General features: G+C 39.2%; 1 protein-coding gene across 1 annotated transcript in view; it reads left to right on the forward strand.

Annotated features, from left to right (window-relative positions):
- Window positions 1-15,302, forward strand: part of Oseg4 (intraflagellar transport protein Oseg4) — a 270,266-nt gene that overhangs the window by 66,754 nt on the left and 188,210 nt on the right. The window contains exon 7 of the mRNA XM_090385309.1: window positions 1,017-1,097. Within this exon, the coding sequence (XP_090241435.1) occupies window positions 1,017-1,097 (81 nt within the window). The remainder of the gene's footprint in view (window positions 1-1,016; window positions 1,098-15,302) is intronic.

A 15,302-nucleotide genomic window follows, 5' to 3' on the forward strand; every position in this document is an offset into this window, starting at 1 on the left:
ATGGCCAAGTGATATCCACTGTCATTCGCCCAGAAACTGAAGTGCATATGTGAAATGAATATCTGCATCACCATGCTTTAGCTGCTGAGCACGTGCATCTTGTAATGATAGTACTGCAACACCTGACTCATTACTAGCCTTACAGTGGAATATGGCATCTCCACTTCACGAGAAACAGCTGACACACTTGTGCTACCACATGGAGATTGACTTCATAAATCCACGACAGCCATAGCCACATCATCAGCACGAGAGGAGTCCACTCATTTTCGACCTCTACCTGGTTGAACACCAAGATGTCCTGTCACTTTAAATTTTGCAATCATTTTGCGGACAGCACAAAAGTCGTAGGTCCATGCCGAAATTCTCTGATAGCTGCAGCTGCATTATTGCCATTCTGATAGTACAGCTTCGCTAATAGTGCTTTTTCCTGCAATGTTGTTGCCATTGCTACTGTATGATTTTGAAGAGACTGCTTTGCTTTTATATAGTACAGTAGAGCTGAGTAGTGGCACTGTGGCAATAACTTACTGTTATGCAAATAATGTAAGGCATTTGCATAATCGTAACTAAGATAGTTATGTGCTATACAGTGACAAATTTTGTAACTAATTTTTTTTTTTTCGAATAAATGGTGAATGCATTCTTTATTGTACCTGTTGTCCAAATTTCTCTTCGGTACAAGCCTTAGAACTCGTTCCAGAGTCCTCTACGTAGGGATACCTTAATTTTAACAACCCTGTATATATAATAAGTTGAACTAAATAATAAAATTACTCTCACACGAAAAAAGCATTCTTATCATAATGCTGGAAATGTATCATATCTCATCTGACTATAATCTGCCTAACTTAATGTTTTGCAATTTATTTTTTGTTTTTTTTGGGGGGAAGGGGTGGAAGAAGATTTATAGTAGCTTTATTGTCTTTGTTTTGTGGTGGTAATAATAGTTTTAACTTATGAAATATATAGAGTAAAAATAAATGTAAAATAATAATAATTTTAATCCCTGATAGTGGTCTCCTGATGGAAAACTGGTACTTTTTGGGATGCAAAGTGGAGAAGTGCATGTGTATGAACATGGAGGAACATTTGTGGTAAGTTTTTAATTATCTGGGAGTTATCAAAACAAAATGTTTATAATGTAGCATTCTTTATTTAATAAAGGGCAAAAGTTGTAAGGAAGATAAATATCTGTTGTGAGAAAAAAAAAGCTCTCTTACCTTTATCCCTCATGTCATACAGCAGCATTGAAATGCAGCATGGATTTGTAAAGGAAAATTATGTTTAATTAATCTGATTAATTATTTTGACAGAGTCACTTACAAGCTGGATGCAGGAAATAATTTCGGTATTGTTTACCTGGAATTCAGCAAAGCATTGGTCTCATTCTCACATGAAAGGTTATTGTACAAGCAATAACACGTTGGAATCATATCCATGGATGGAAATCACATCCTTGGATGGAATCACATCCTTAGATTAGTTGGAATAATATCCTTAGATGGATTGAAGAATGTTTTCAGGGCAGGAGCAGATGTTGTGATTAACAGTTATTCTTCAGATTGGGTTAATATAAGAAGTGGGATTCTCCAAGGATCAGTACCTGGACCACTCTTGCTCTTGATCTTGCTAAATGACATTGATGAAAGTATAGTGCACGTGATGTCAAAATTTACAGATAATGTCAATATCAGCAGAGCAGTTAATGATCAGTGCCAGGCAGGTCTTCTTCAGAACAACTTAGATAGACCTTAGGGATGGTTAGAAAAGGAACAGCTTTAATTCAGCAAAATGCAATATTTTACACTTGGGGAATAGCAACCCCAAAATAACTTACACACTTGGTGGGATTGAACCATAAACAGTAGAGTAAGAGAGGGGTTTAGGAGTTATATATTTGCATGTGAAGTTCTCTTAAGAGTGTAGTCAGGTGGCAAGAAAGGTCCATGGAATCTTATCTATGATTTAATGAACATTTGCTTGTTGAGATAGAGAGAGCGGTCATAATCCCACTGTATAAGGTAGTTGTAAGACCACACATGGACTTTGTTCAAGTATGGACACCATGTCTAAAAAAAATACCTTGAGCTTCTTGAAAGGGTCCAAAGATAGGCAGCTTGCCTGGCATGCTCAGCAAAAGTGTCCATATGAGATAAGACTTAAAATATGTTGTCTACAGGGCTCAGACCCTAGAAGAAACTCAATTGAGGTATATAAGGAGCAGGGAAGTGAAAGTAAAATGAATAAGGGTGGAATTTTCACTGTTATAAATAATTCCAGAACAAGGCCATAATTTTAAATTACGAGAGAAGAGGTTTAGCCTGGATTGCAAGAAGTTTTCTTTTAGCTAGCGAGTTAGTTGATTGTTGAAATAAGTTGTTTCCTTGGGTGGTTGGTACTCAGCTGGGAAAATTCAAAGGTCAGCTGGATACACCCTTTCAAGAACTGTCTTTCCTTAGGTGAGGTTTCCAGATCTGAACACAACTTTCCAAATATGATCTTTCACCACTGACTTAGATAGTATTAGTATTAATACAGTAGTGCCAAATGATGAAAGAAAGCAAGCAAGCATATATAGCATCAGTCGAAAAAAACACTTCCCATATAACTTGCCCACCCTTCTAACAGTTGGTCTAGTTCTTCCTTGAATTTATTCAAACTACCTACCTCTACAACACCAGGTGGAAGTTTGTTCCAATTATTGACTATCCCATTGGCTGAAGGATTTCACACATTAACCCTGTCCATCCTCAATTTGAATTTATCTTCCCTTATGTGTGTAGTTTGAGCAACACAAAGGATTCCATCAGCATTGAGCTAACTCAATCCATTCAAAGCCTTAAACAGCCCTAATCAGATTTTCTTGTGGGTGCCTAGTCTCCAGGCACTGCAGTTTGAAGAACTGAAGCCTTTCTTGCTAAGAGTATTGTTTGTTCCTCTCATTGCTCTTCTGTGCACCCATCTGACAGATCTACACCCTTCTAACATCAGGCCTTCAGATCTGTATGCTGTACTCAAGATGTGGCTTAACCATTGTGTCATGCAGTGGGATAAAAACTGCAGCCATTATCAACCCACTGCAGGATGGAAGTCTCCTCAGCGATTCGTGCTGAGGGAAATGGACCATAATCTGCTATGCTGGTCCATTGCAGGTTGGCAAATTGAAGGAATTTAACAGTCAGGGGCTTGAACGCTGATCTACTCAAAGAGCAATTGCTACTGCACTCCCGCATCCTGACCACTCAGCTATGGAGGCTGTGTTGGATAATTGGCTACAGTGGGATAATTGCCTCCTTATCCCTGCTGGCAAATTCCTGTATATCATTGACAAATCTCCACAAGCTGTCTTGGCAGCCTGTTTGCATTGCTCGGAGAAATCACATCTAACTGTACAATTACATCTAGGTCATTTTCATTCTTCACTACCCTGAGTGTGGTACCACACAGTTGAAATACTGTGTGAAATGCCTTGCATATATCTGCGCGTGCGCGCCTGCATACAGGTGTCTTAATTTTGTGCTCTTCAAAAGTGAGCTTTTAACAAGTATCTAACTTCAGGAGTTTCCATTTCTTGGAGTTCAAGTGTTTCACCTACTCGCTGTGACTACTCTGGGCAACTTACAGGGATTCTCTTGGACGATTTCAGGTAATTTTATTCATTTTTCGAATTTCAGTAATACAGACAAAGAGCTTTCTTCTGCATTCACCTGGCTGGTCAAGGTCAGCAGTTAGCGTCTTCCGGCCTACATACACTGTGTTATGCTTTCAAACGTTTCAAGCCCTAGAGCTATGTTGGACAAGCTAAAGGTCACGGTTAATTACTGACTGTCACTACGAATCGCATCGGAAGGGCTGCTTGGCATATTCTGTTCTTCTGTTTTCTTTTCCACAAGACTATGGAGAAATTGTTAATCTGTGCAAGTTGTAGCATCCAAGTGGACTATGCACTTCAATGTACATCCTGTCATGCCCATTATTGCGGATCCTGTTCTCCCTACGCGAATCTGAAAAAACTCGCTAAAAAAGTAAAAAAATTCTGGAAATGTGAGTTATGTAAGGGTGGCGATCAGTCTAAGGACTCAATAAATGATGACTCATTAGATGATGCCGAGTTAACATGCCCTCCGTCGTTAACATGGAATGGCACCCGGAGCGCGAGCAGTGACGAAGGATTAACACTGATTTCTACATCTGTGAAACAACTCTCAAACGAGTTCCGCAACTTCCAGAAAGATCATTTAAATAGAGCCGATCTTATGGCTAATAAACTAATTGAACTTCTGGAGTTGACAAAACAGGGGTCTCATAATGGGAAGCCACTGACAAACAACCTCGATGATAGCACTCAGTTCCTGCAAACTGAGAAAAAAATACTTGAAACTGAAAGAAAGTGCAATGGTGAAGTTTATTCAGATTTTGTTACTAATCCTGAGCAAGGAAACGTTCTTATTAAAGCTCAATTACAAGAGCTGAAAGACTATATCACAGTACTGCACAGGGAAAATAAGGAGATCAAACTTATCCTCCTAGATATATTTAACAAAATCGAACTAAGGAATCTTGATGACCCAGCTAAACTGACGAACTTACTTAATTCAACTGAGCTTATCCGATTCTATAAAAACTATGCCCAATCCAGCTTAATTGCAATCTGCCCTCATTGTGCACGCAATCATGCTGACAGCCACTCCACACTGGCTTCAGGAGGAGATTTTTGCGATGTAGAAAAACGGAATCTGCCAGCTAAGCAATCAACTGATCATAGACCGCAGACCTCCTCAAACAAGATCGATAGATCTGATGAAAAAGTTAGTACCCTCAGCAAAGGGAAGAAAATATCTGATGTTCAGGCTAAAGCAGGAAAACAGAGGAAACCACAACAAACTGGCTCTGCAGGAGAAGCCAACATCAGTAATCTCATACCTATTGGTAACAAGAGATCAGAGTCTGAGGTGTCTAAAGTTCCAAAGGATAAGGCACTGCAGGTGGATTTCGACGTAGGCAGATTAGAGGATAGAAACATCGAAACCGGTAGAAGTACTAACGAGAATAATAACAAAAAATCCAGTAGAAGAACTCACGGAAATGATAACAAAAAATCCAGTAGAAGAACTCACGGGAATGATAACAAAAAAACTGGTGGAAGAACTTACGAGAATGATAAGGAACCAATTGATAGCAACACCTCTTCAGCCCATTATCGTGCAGCCAATTATCTTTCTTCGGCACACGCACCTTCTCAATGTGAGGATCACCTATTCAAAGGCAAATACAATCTCACTGTAGTACCTCGCAAATCCAAGTTATTTATTTCCCGGCTCAGTCCACACACAAAAGTAGAAGTTTTACATGAATTCATCAGAAACGAAATCGGAACGGTAGCTGAAGTTCGTGCACTTAAAACTAAACATCCATCCTACGCTTCTTTCCTGGTGACCTGCAATGCATTGGATGAAAGAAAACTACTGGATTACCTGTATTGGCCTCCCGGATTAATAATCAGGCCATTCAAAATCTACAACAAGAGTACAAATAATTTGGAGAAGAATGATAGTTAGCAATCACGGTGCACAAACAATTCTTGTTCTTTTCTTTTCCAGGCCTCTACTGATCCTGTATATATAGGGAGAGCTGATGTTGCCTGTCAGCAATCTCTTCACATATATTATCAGAACTGTAGGAGCTTAGTGAATAAAATTGACAAATTTAGAATCTCGCTCTGCTCTCTGGAGTTTGATATATATATCTTCACAGAAACGTGGCTACACGATGGGATTCTGGATTCGGAAGTGGCAGCAGTGGGCTATACTGTCCTCAGAAGAGACAGGGGATCTAGGGGAGGTGGTGTCGCGATAATTATCTCAAACCAATTTGCAGTTACAATGCACAGGACTCTCCAAAACATTGAAGGAATCTTTTGTCAGCTGAAGGTTCATAATAAAACTGTTCTCATTGCAGCTATCTACCTTCCGCCTCCGGTCGATCTTCTTCTTATGGAGAGGCTGTCGCAAGCACTCTGTGAGTTTGAAACGTTTTTTCACCAGTCGGATGAGGTGTACTTGTTTGGAGACTTCAATACTCAACACTCTCCACTAGGCATCGAGAAGTCAACCGCTACAACTAAGCTGCTATATGACATCACGTCAGAACTGGGCCTCAAGCAGTATAACAATACTTGTACTAGAGGCAAGGCAATGCTGGATCTCATTTTTGCATCCAAGCAGATCCTTATTTTAGAAGCAGTTTCATTTCTGCCATCTGATCACAAGGCTTTAAGCTGTCAAATAAACATATCACAGAAGAATAGATGCACAACTCCTGTTCCAGCCAAGCTGAACTTTAGGAGAGCAGACTGGCAACTATTAGGGCGTGAGCTAGATTGCATTGATTGGTTCTCCTTCCCACGGATTAATGATCTTGACGCAGTCACCGATCATCTTATTAGCACAATCACCTCTATATTCAAGAGTTCGTACCTCTTAGTAAAAATTACAGGAATAGATTCCCTCATTGGATCACAACAGACATAATTGCGATTATACGAGCCAAAGAACAGTGCAGAAAACACTTTAGGACGACACATGATGAAGCATATATGGCACTGTTCAAGGAACACAGAAGTAACGTTAAAAGGATGATCAGAAATCAGTACGCTCGTTATATGCAATCAATTCAACACAGTTTCACAGTAAATGGAGACCTAAAGCCATTCTGGAACATGCTAAAGAATTCTAATAACTGCTCAACAGGAACAAGGATCATTGATTCCGATGGCAAGCCTATAACCTGTGACAAAACTAAAGCAGATCTTTTTGCGACCTTTTTCTCCTCCTTTTCAGAGAAAACAGCAGCTACTGCTGCTTCAGCTTATCAATTTCAAGTTGTTAAGGATGATACACTGAATAATCTCTCGGTGGACACAGACGATATCATTCAAGCGCTTCGGAAACTAACAAAAGATTTTTCTGCAGGCCCAGATAAGATTCCACTTATCTTGTGGAAGAAATGCTTTCCACAACTTAAATATATAATATTGCATATATTCAATCTTTCCGTTAAGTCTGGTATCTACCCCACTCACTTCAAAACTGTCAATATTATTCCTATCCCAAAGAGAAGTGCAAACCACTCACTAGAGAATTACCGTCCCATCTGCCTTATGAACTCGCTGGCAAAAATTCTGGACACTGTCATTCACCACCGATTAATGGAATATTTTAATCACTTCATCAGCGACTGCCAACATGGCTTCACCAGGGGCCGATCAACTACCACTAATCTTCTCACCATCTGGCAACAGGTTCTAGACACCGTCGATCGCGGGGGACAGGTTGATGTGATCTACACAGACCTTACTAAGGCTTTCGACAGTGTCCCGCATAATCAACTTGCTCAAAAACTAAGCCACTATGGAATACTTGACCCTTTATTATCCTGGTTGATAAGTTATATCTCATATCGTAAACATACAGTGATCATCGGACAGGAAGTCTCAAGGGAATTTTTTCCATCGAGAGGAGTACCACAGGGATCATCTCTTGGGCCTCTTTTATTCACCATCTTTATCAACGATCTACCGCAATTTGTTGAGAGAGGTGGTATCAAGATACTAATGTTTGCCGATGATGTGAAACTATATTCACCTATCTGCAGTCCAGATGATGCAGTTAACCTTCAGACTGCTCTCAACTCTTTTGCTGATTGGGTTGCTTTGAATGGTTTGGAGGTTAATACTATGAAGTGCAGCTCTATTTCCTTTGCCGCTACGAGGAAAACTAAGACTTTAGTTAATGAATATTACATCAAGGAGATGCCGATTTCCAGAGTTGACGAAGTTAAAGATCTGGGAGTTACTTTTACCGCTACATGTGGGTTTGAAAAACACGTTAGGAATATATTGAACCAAGCGAAAAAACAAATTGGCTTCATTAAACGGCAGACGTACAGATTTCAAGATCCTCAGTTCTCTGTGCTCCTATTTAAGACAACTATACTCCCTATAGTGGAGTTTGCTTCTCCTATATGGAACCCACACTATGCATACTTGATACAGCAAATAGAATCGCTCCAGATGAAATTTATCCACTATCTTTCCAGACATAACCCCATGTTTTACCACAGAATCTTCTACCGGAATCTCTGTTCCTACTTCAAGCTTCAATCTCTGGAAACTCGGCGAACTGTTCTTGATTTAAAACTGTTGTACCACATCTTCGCTGGATCAACTTACCTGCCAGATCTTCTATGCCATATTGACCTTCACGCTCCAGTGGTGGCTACTAGACAGAAGACTACTTTCCACATTGATAACTCCAGATTAGAGATATCCAGGAACTCCTTCTTCAAAAGAACATTGGCACTCATGAACAAGTTTGACTTGGATATGGCTGTGAACAAGAAACAATTTCACAGATCTATTTGGAGTAAATTGACCGATTGACGGATGAGTTCTGGCCCAAAGATGTCCTCATTAATTCGTGTGTGTGTGTGATGATGTCTCCTGCAGCAAACTGCTTTCTGCGAGTTTACATAGCGCTGGACTTGACGTCATGAATATCTTTTTATTTTTGTGAATTGAACTTTTCCCGTTTCCATTGTACAAAGTATATTAGTCTACCACTTATTTTTATGTTTGTACAACCTTTGCTCTGTTATACACTTTAACTGGGCGAATGCCTGTTGTGTATATTATATGTTAAAAAATAAAATAAAATAAAATATATCAATATTAAACTCCTGTTGCAGCTTCTTAGCCCATCTGTATAATTTTTCTATATCTTGTTGCAGTATCATACTTTGCTTACTGTGATTAACTATCCTACCAACCTTTGTATCATATGCAAACTTAGACATATAATGGAACTATAACCCCTTTTTTTCTCTGTGTTTTGTTAAATCATTGATAAATTATGATGCAAGGAAATAAAGCTTATACAGTACTAATAAAAAGAAAATTACCTACTTCATTTGCCCATTCCTTAATAATTTGTCTAAATTTTCTTTAGATTTATTCAAATTACATACTTCCTATAATACTAGAAGGATGTTTATTCCAACAGTTAATTACTCTCTGGCTGAGTGCAAATTTCCACAATGTGTCTTCCCGGCCACTTGCTTAGATTGCATGCCAACCATCATGTCTGATTTTAAAATAACACCTAATTCTCTTTCTTTGTTTACACCGTTAAGCTCTGCCCCTACATAGTGTACAAGTTATTATTTGATTATTAGTTTTGAAATGTAGAACCTTGCATTTGGCAGCATTAAAATGCAACTTCTGTTTTTCTAGTCATCCATTTAGCCAATCCAAATCAGTCTGACTTGCATCATTAAATCTTTATATCATGTGCAAATTTCAATCATACCCTTTATTCTCTCATTGGTATGAGATCAGAAACAAGAGGCCTTAGCACCAAACCCTGATGAACCCTAACCTGTCCTAAAAATTACCAGTTATAGCATCCCTCTGCCTCTTGTCTTTCAGCCATTTTAATCCATCTCAGGATCTTGCCTGTAATCCTTATATGCTGCAGATTTGTTAGGTAACTGATATGAAATGTCACACTTAGATATGAAAACAGATGTAATGTAGATGATAAAATATCAGTGGGACAAACTGGTTACTCATATATGAAACAGTTGATAGCAACTTATCTATTACATAGCTATCTGTTTCTAATGCAGAAACAAACTAAGCAAACCATTATATTAAAAAATGAATTTTAAGTAAGTTCATTTAATTTTTAATTCCACCAGTGTGTTTAGCTGTGTTTAACATTATTCTCCATGGTTAAGTAATCAGTTAATAAAAAGGAAACAGGTTATGTAAAAAAGTTTACAGAAAGCCCGTGTAGGTTATCTCCTACAGTTTATGTCTAGTCACTCATTTGGAGAGGTTTGTGTTTGAATCCCTGTCAGAGGGCGCCTCCGTAGTCAGGCTCTGTGCGCAGCGCACGCTTCTTGATTAGACCGGGGTTTGAACTTGTGACCACCAAATACAGAGGATGCGGAAAGGTCAGGGAATGACCACCACATACCGCATATCCCCAGATCAATATGGCCTTAGTTGCTAATGCTCCTAAAAAACAAATAACAACAACAACAACAACCCTGTCAGAGACTGGACTAATTTTTAAAGGACTCTTCATTCAGACTATAGTTAATGAATCTCAAGCAGAGTAAGTAGGGTCCTCCCTCCACCATGAGTTGTTTCTGCATTTTTCAGCCCGCACAATATAAAAATTGTTCTGTGGATGCACACTTCAGTAGAGATAATATACTGGCACAATTTTGCCTAAAAAGCTGATGTACCATAAAGCCAATTATGACAATTCTTTCTCCATCAAAATCTGGCATGCCAGGCTATGCGAACTGTACATGACAAATTGTTGTTGGTCAGAAGGTCATTCAGTGTTCCCTGCAAAACACAAAATTCTACATATAATAAAATAAGAAAGCCGTTTTTTTTATTTGAAGAGACCTTTTTCTGTAGATCACTTTTAAGCCTCCAAAAGAAACGGGCATTAAATATTGCTTAATCTGGATCAATATCTCCGAAGAGAGGATCTTTGATACCAAAGGAATGACTGACTCCACAACAGGTTTGCCTAATTCATAATTTCACTCCTAATTCCATAATGAGGAGTGAAATTATGAAAGATGCAGGCCAGGAAGCAGGCTGCATCTTTCAGTTTTGTGTAGTATGCACATATGCGGCCAGGTACATGTGTGTCATTTACCTGGGGAAGTGATGGTGCCTGGATGCACTGTGGGACGAAAACAAGCCGGTGGCAGTGGTGTCATGCTTTGGGCGGTGTTCTGCTGTGATACCCTGGGTCCAGTCATCCATGTGCCGGGCAGTCTAATGTCTACCACCTACCTAAACATCATTGCCGACCAGGTACACCCTTTCATGGAAACGGTCTTCCCATCTGGTGGTGCTGTCTTTCAGCTGGATAATGCGCCATGCCACACCGCCCAGATTATTTGAGACTGGTTCGTGGAACATGAGGAAGACTTCCAGGTATTGCCCTGCCTCCAAATTCTGCAGACATCAATCCCATCGAGCATCTGTGGTTTGTGTTGGAACAGCAACTCTGATCTGTGCCATCTCAACAACTCTGATCTGTGGCGTCTCAACCTTACAGGAGTTAAAAAGATTTTCTGGTTACATGTTGGTACCAGATACCACAAGACACATTTAGAAATCTTGTAGCGTCCATGCCTGCCGGGTATGAGCTGTTTTGTTTGTACGTGGAGGACCAACATCATGTTAGGTATATGGTCATAATATTTTGGCTCATCGGTGTATATATATATATATATATATTTAAATAATGGCTTAAGAGTTTAACGTAAGAAAATAAATAAATATTAAGCTATCATTAGAGGCAGAAAAATGCACATCCTCCACATGAAGCCCAGATATATCTGGGCTTCATGTGGAGGATGAAGGTAAATGACATACATATATACAGGTCTGGAGGCCTCATTTCAAGAAGGATGTAGAGCTGCTGGAACGGGTACAGAGAAGGGCAACAAGATTAGTAAATGGAACAAAGGGTTGCTCTTACGAAGAAAGGCTTAAGTTTTGCAAATTACAGAGTCTGGAGACTAGGCACCGGCGAGGTGATCTGATAGAGGTGTATAAGGCTTTGAATGGTTTGAGCATGCTCAATGCCAATGGGATTCTTCATCTTTCTCAGAATAATCACCTCAGAGGGCATAAATTCAAATTGAGGAAGGACGGATGTTGGATAGATGTGCGGAAATTTGCCTTTGGCCAGCGGGTGGTTGGTTGGTGGAACCGACTTCCATCACTTGTTGTTGAAGTTGATAGCCTAAACAAATTTAAAGCTCAACTGGACAGGTATTTCGAACGAACGGAGGGGTGAAATGGGAGAGGGTTTTTTTTTTTTTTTTTTTTGGCTGATGCTGAATAAGCTTGCTTTCTTGCATCATATGCCTCTACTAATGCTAATGCTAATGCTAATTTCAAAATAAAACATAAGCCAGTAGTATGGCAAAAAATGTAGAGCGAAAAATTAACATAAAAATAACGTAAAATAAAATAAACCAAACAGGGAGGGGGAAGTGAGGGTAATAAGACATAAACAGTAGCCGATAATCCCCTATATAATTTAGGACTTTAAATCCAGTTAATGAAACCGATATAAAATTTAAAATAATGCCAATTATATGATTTAGCGAAACCCCCCCCCCTCGAAGGTACCATTTCCGAAAAATGTGAAATATCACCGAAAAAGGAGTTGAAAGAACTACTAAAAGAAAAACAAAATATCAAAATAATAGACTGACCATTGCGCCCCATATCGACAGAGGACCACGAGGCCAATAATGGTCATGGAATCGCTGCATTTCAATTGCTATACAAATCATCGCAAAAGCGAAATGATCAAAGAACCAAACCATCCATTCCTCCTCTGATCGATCCACCAATACAGAGGATTTGCACGGCGGTGGTCCTTATGCAGCGAGAAATAATTTATAGAACAGACAGCACTCTAGATCAGAGCCACACCACAGACATAAGCTTAGCCAGCTTATATAAAAGAAAAGAAAGGAATAGTTCCTTTACTTTCCCCTCCCTGTTTGGTTTATTTTATTTTACGTTATTTTTATGTTAATTTTTCGCTCTACATTTTTTGCCATACTACTGGCTTATGTTTTTTTGTTTTATTTTGAAATATCGGATATATATATATATATATATATATATACAAATCAAAGAATTATTATTCGTATATATATATATATATATACAAATCAAAGAATTATTATTCGTACACTTAGATTTTCTAAATTAATTTAGAGTTTCTGCTGCAATATTTTTACTCTTGTTACCCCTCTCTTCCCTCCCTGCTTGATTTGAATTTAGGTTTAATTTCGCCTTTTCGCTCTTGTCATGCCGTACTGCTGGCATTATTTTATTTTATTTTAATTTTAATCCTTATTTTAATTTATATGGTTATATTTCAAGCATCATGTAGAGGAATATGCTTTTTTGCTGCCTCTGATGTATGCTGCACCCTCCTTTTTATTATTTTATATTATGAAATATTCCGTTTTCCAACTATTTCAACATTATTTAAATATATGTATAATTATATATATACAAATATATCCGATATTTCGTATCAGTATATATACTGATACGAAAATGCATTAGTGTATTTAATGTTAGATATAAGTATTTTGATGAGTTATGGCATATCACAGGCTACAATGGTTCTACACTATACCGACCTACATATACCTCATCTTCGAGGTACATTTAACTACTACCATATATATTATTATATACATATATATATACAGGGTGATTCACTACCAGTGCGACAAACTTGCAGGAGGTGTAGGGGGCACAAAGACGAATCGGAATCACATAGCATTGCAGGGTCCGAAATGCCTTCGTCATGCGGTAGAGGACGTTGAACGGGAGGTCGCATGAACAGCGATCCCGCTGGAAGTCAGCATTTGCGAACCAGTTCCCGAGGCAGTAGGATGGATGAGTATTCAAACGTTGAACTGGCCGACATGCACCTCGTGTATGGAGCTGCGGACTGTAACGGGCGCGCCGCTCTGCGCTTGTACCCACCACCAAATACGGAGGATGCGGAAAGGTCATTCAGGGAATGACCACCGCATATCCCGGAGCAATATGGCCTTAGTTGCTAATGCTCCTAAAAACCAAATAACAAACAAACAAACAAACTGCGCTTGTACCAGGAACGTTTCCCGCACAGGCGTGCTCCTCATCATACGATTTTTGCACATGTACACAGAAGGTTACGTGAGACTGGTTGTTTCACGAGAGGTACCATGAATCGAGAGCGAACGACGAGGACGCCAGACAATGAGGAGAATGTCCTACATCTTGCAGAAGGCAATCCAAGTACTAGTATTCGAGCGATAGGCCAATGATTGGGTATTTCCCAATCCACTGTATGGAGGATACTGTCAACAAACCAAATGAGTTAATACCATCTGAAACGCGTCCAATCATTGGAGCCTTATCCACTCCGGAGGACTTTTGTTACTTGGTTTCTTCAACAGAAACGGTTCGCAAATGCTGACTTCCAGCGGGATCGCTGTTCATGCGACCTCCCGTTCAATGTCCTCTACCGCATGACGAAGGCATTTCAGACCCTGCAATGCTATGTGATTCCGATTCGTCTTTGTGCCTAATACACCTCCTGCACGATTGTCGCACTGGTAGTGAATCACCCTGTATATACACAGCAATATCCCGCATTGCACTGATAATTTAATTATAATGGATTTTAATTGAATGCATACCAGAGAAATGGTCTATAAACAAATTATAATAAATATATAAACAAATTGCACTTGATAGCCGATTAAAAGGATTTGAAATAAAAAATATTGCAAAAATTTTATTAATGAAAGAGTAACATCATGAAAGATGAGAAAAAAGCTTTATTGTTTCTTTTGGTATTTCAATAATGGAATCATCTCTTCTTTTTCTCGGCATACAAGTCTTTGTAGCATTGGATCCCATCTTGTAAAATTTGCCTTATCTTGATGCTATGTTTAACATTTGGATCTCCATTCATAATCACAGGCGCCTCTATAGCCAGGTGGGAAGGAGCAGCAGTGCGTAGCACACGCTTCTTGATTAGACCGGGGTTCAAGCCCGTCACCATCAAATATGGAGGATGTGGAAAGGTCAGAGAATGACCACCGCATATCCCGGAGCAATATGGCCTTAGTTGCTAATGCTCCTAAAAAAAAAAAAATTCATAATCGCCTCGCAGGCCATTCACCCCCCCCCCCCCCCGAAAAACTTTCTCCAATTCTTCTGGTGCCAAAAATTCTTTTGGTGCCACTTCAGTGTTATCAACTTCAGAATTGTTTTCCTCTTCTTCATATGCAGTTTTCCCGTCAATTTCAAGGAGAGTTACGTCATGTAAGTCATTTCCATGTGATTCAGTGCAGTCACATACATTGGCAGTGTCCAAAGTTTTGAATCCCAAGTCTTTTGCAATCTTCACAATGTCTTCAAGATTTGCTTGAATTTGCAATTTAAATCCAGTGAAATCATTTGCCAATTGGGGTGAAACATGCTGCCAAACAGAACGCACGTTGTTGGCAGTGATTTCTAGCCAAGATGCAGATATATTTTTGATCGTATTTAAAGGGGTAAAAAATAAATTTTAAAATGAAAAGTTTGAAAAGCTATCCACGGCAGGGTGGAATTAAAAATACTGAACACTGTTGCATGTTGCCACTGACTGCCTGAGGGGAGCTTTTGGCAC

This window comes from Mastigoproctus giganteus, chromosome 11 (assembly GCF_048544385.1).
Source record: "Mastigoproctus giganteus isolate SK-2022 chromosome 11, ASM4854438v1, whole genome shotgun sequence".
Lineage (NCBI taxonomy): Eukaryota > Metazoa > Arthropoda > Arachnida > Uropygi > Thelyphonidae > Mastigoproctus > Mastigoproctus giganteus.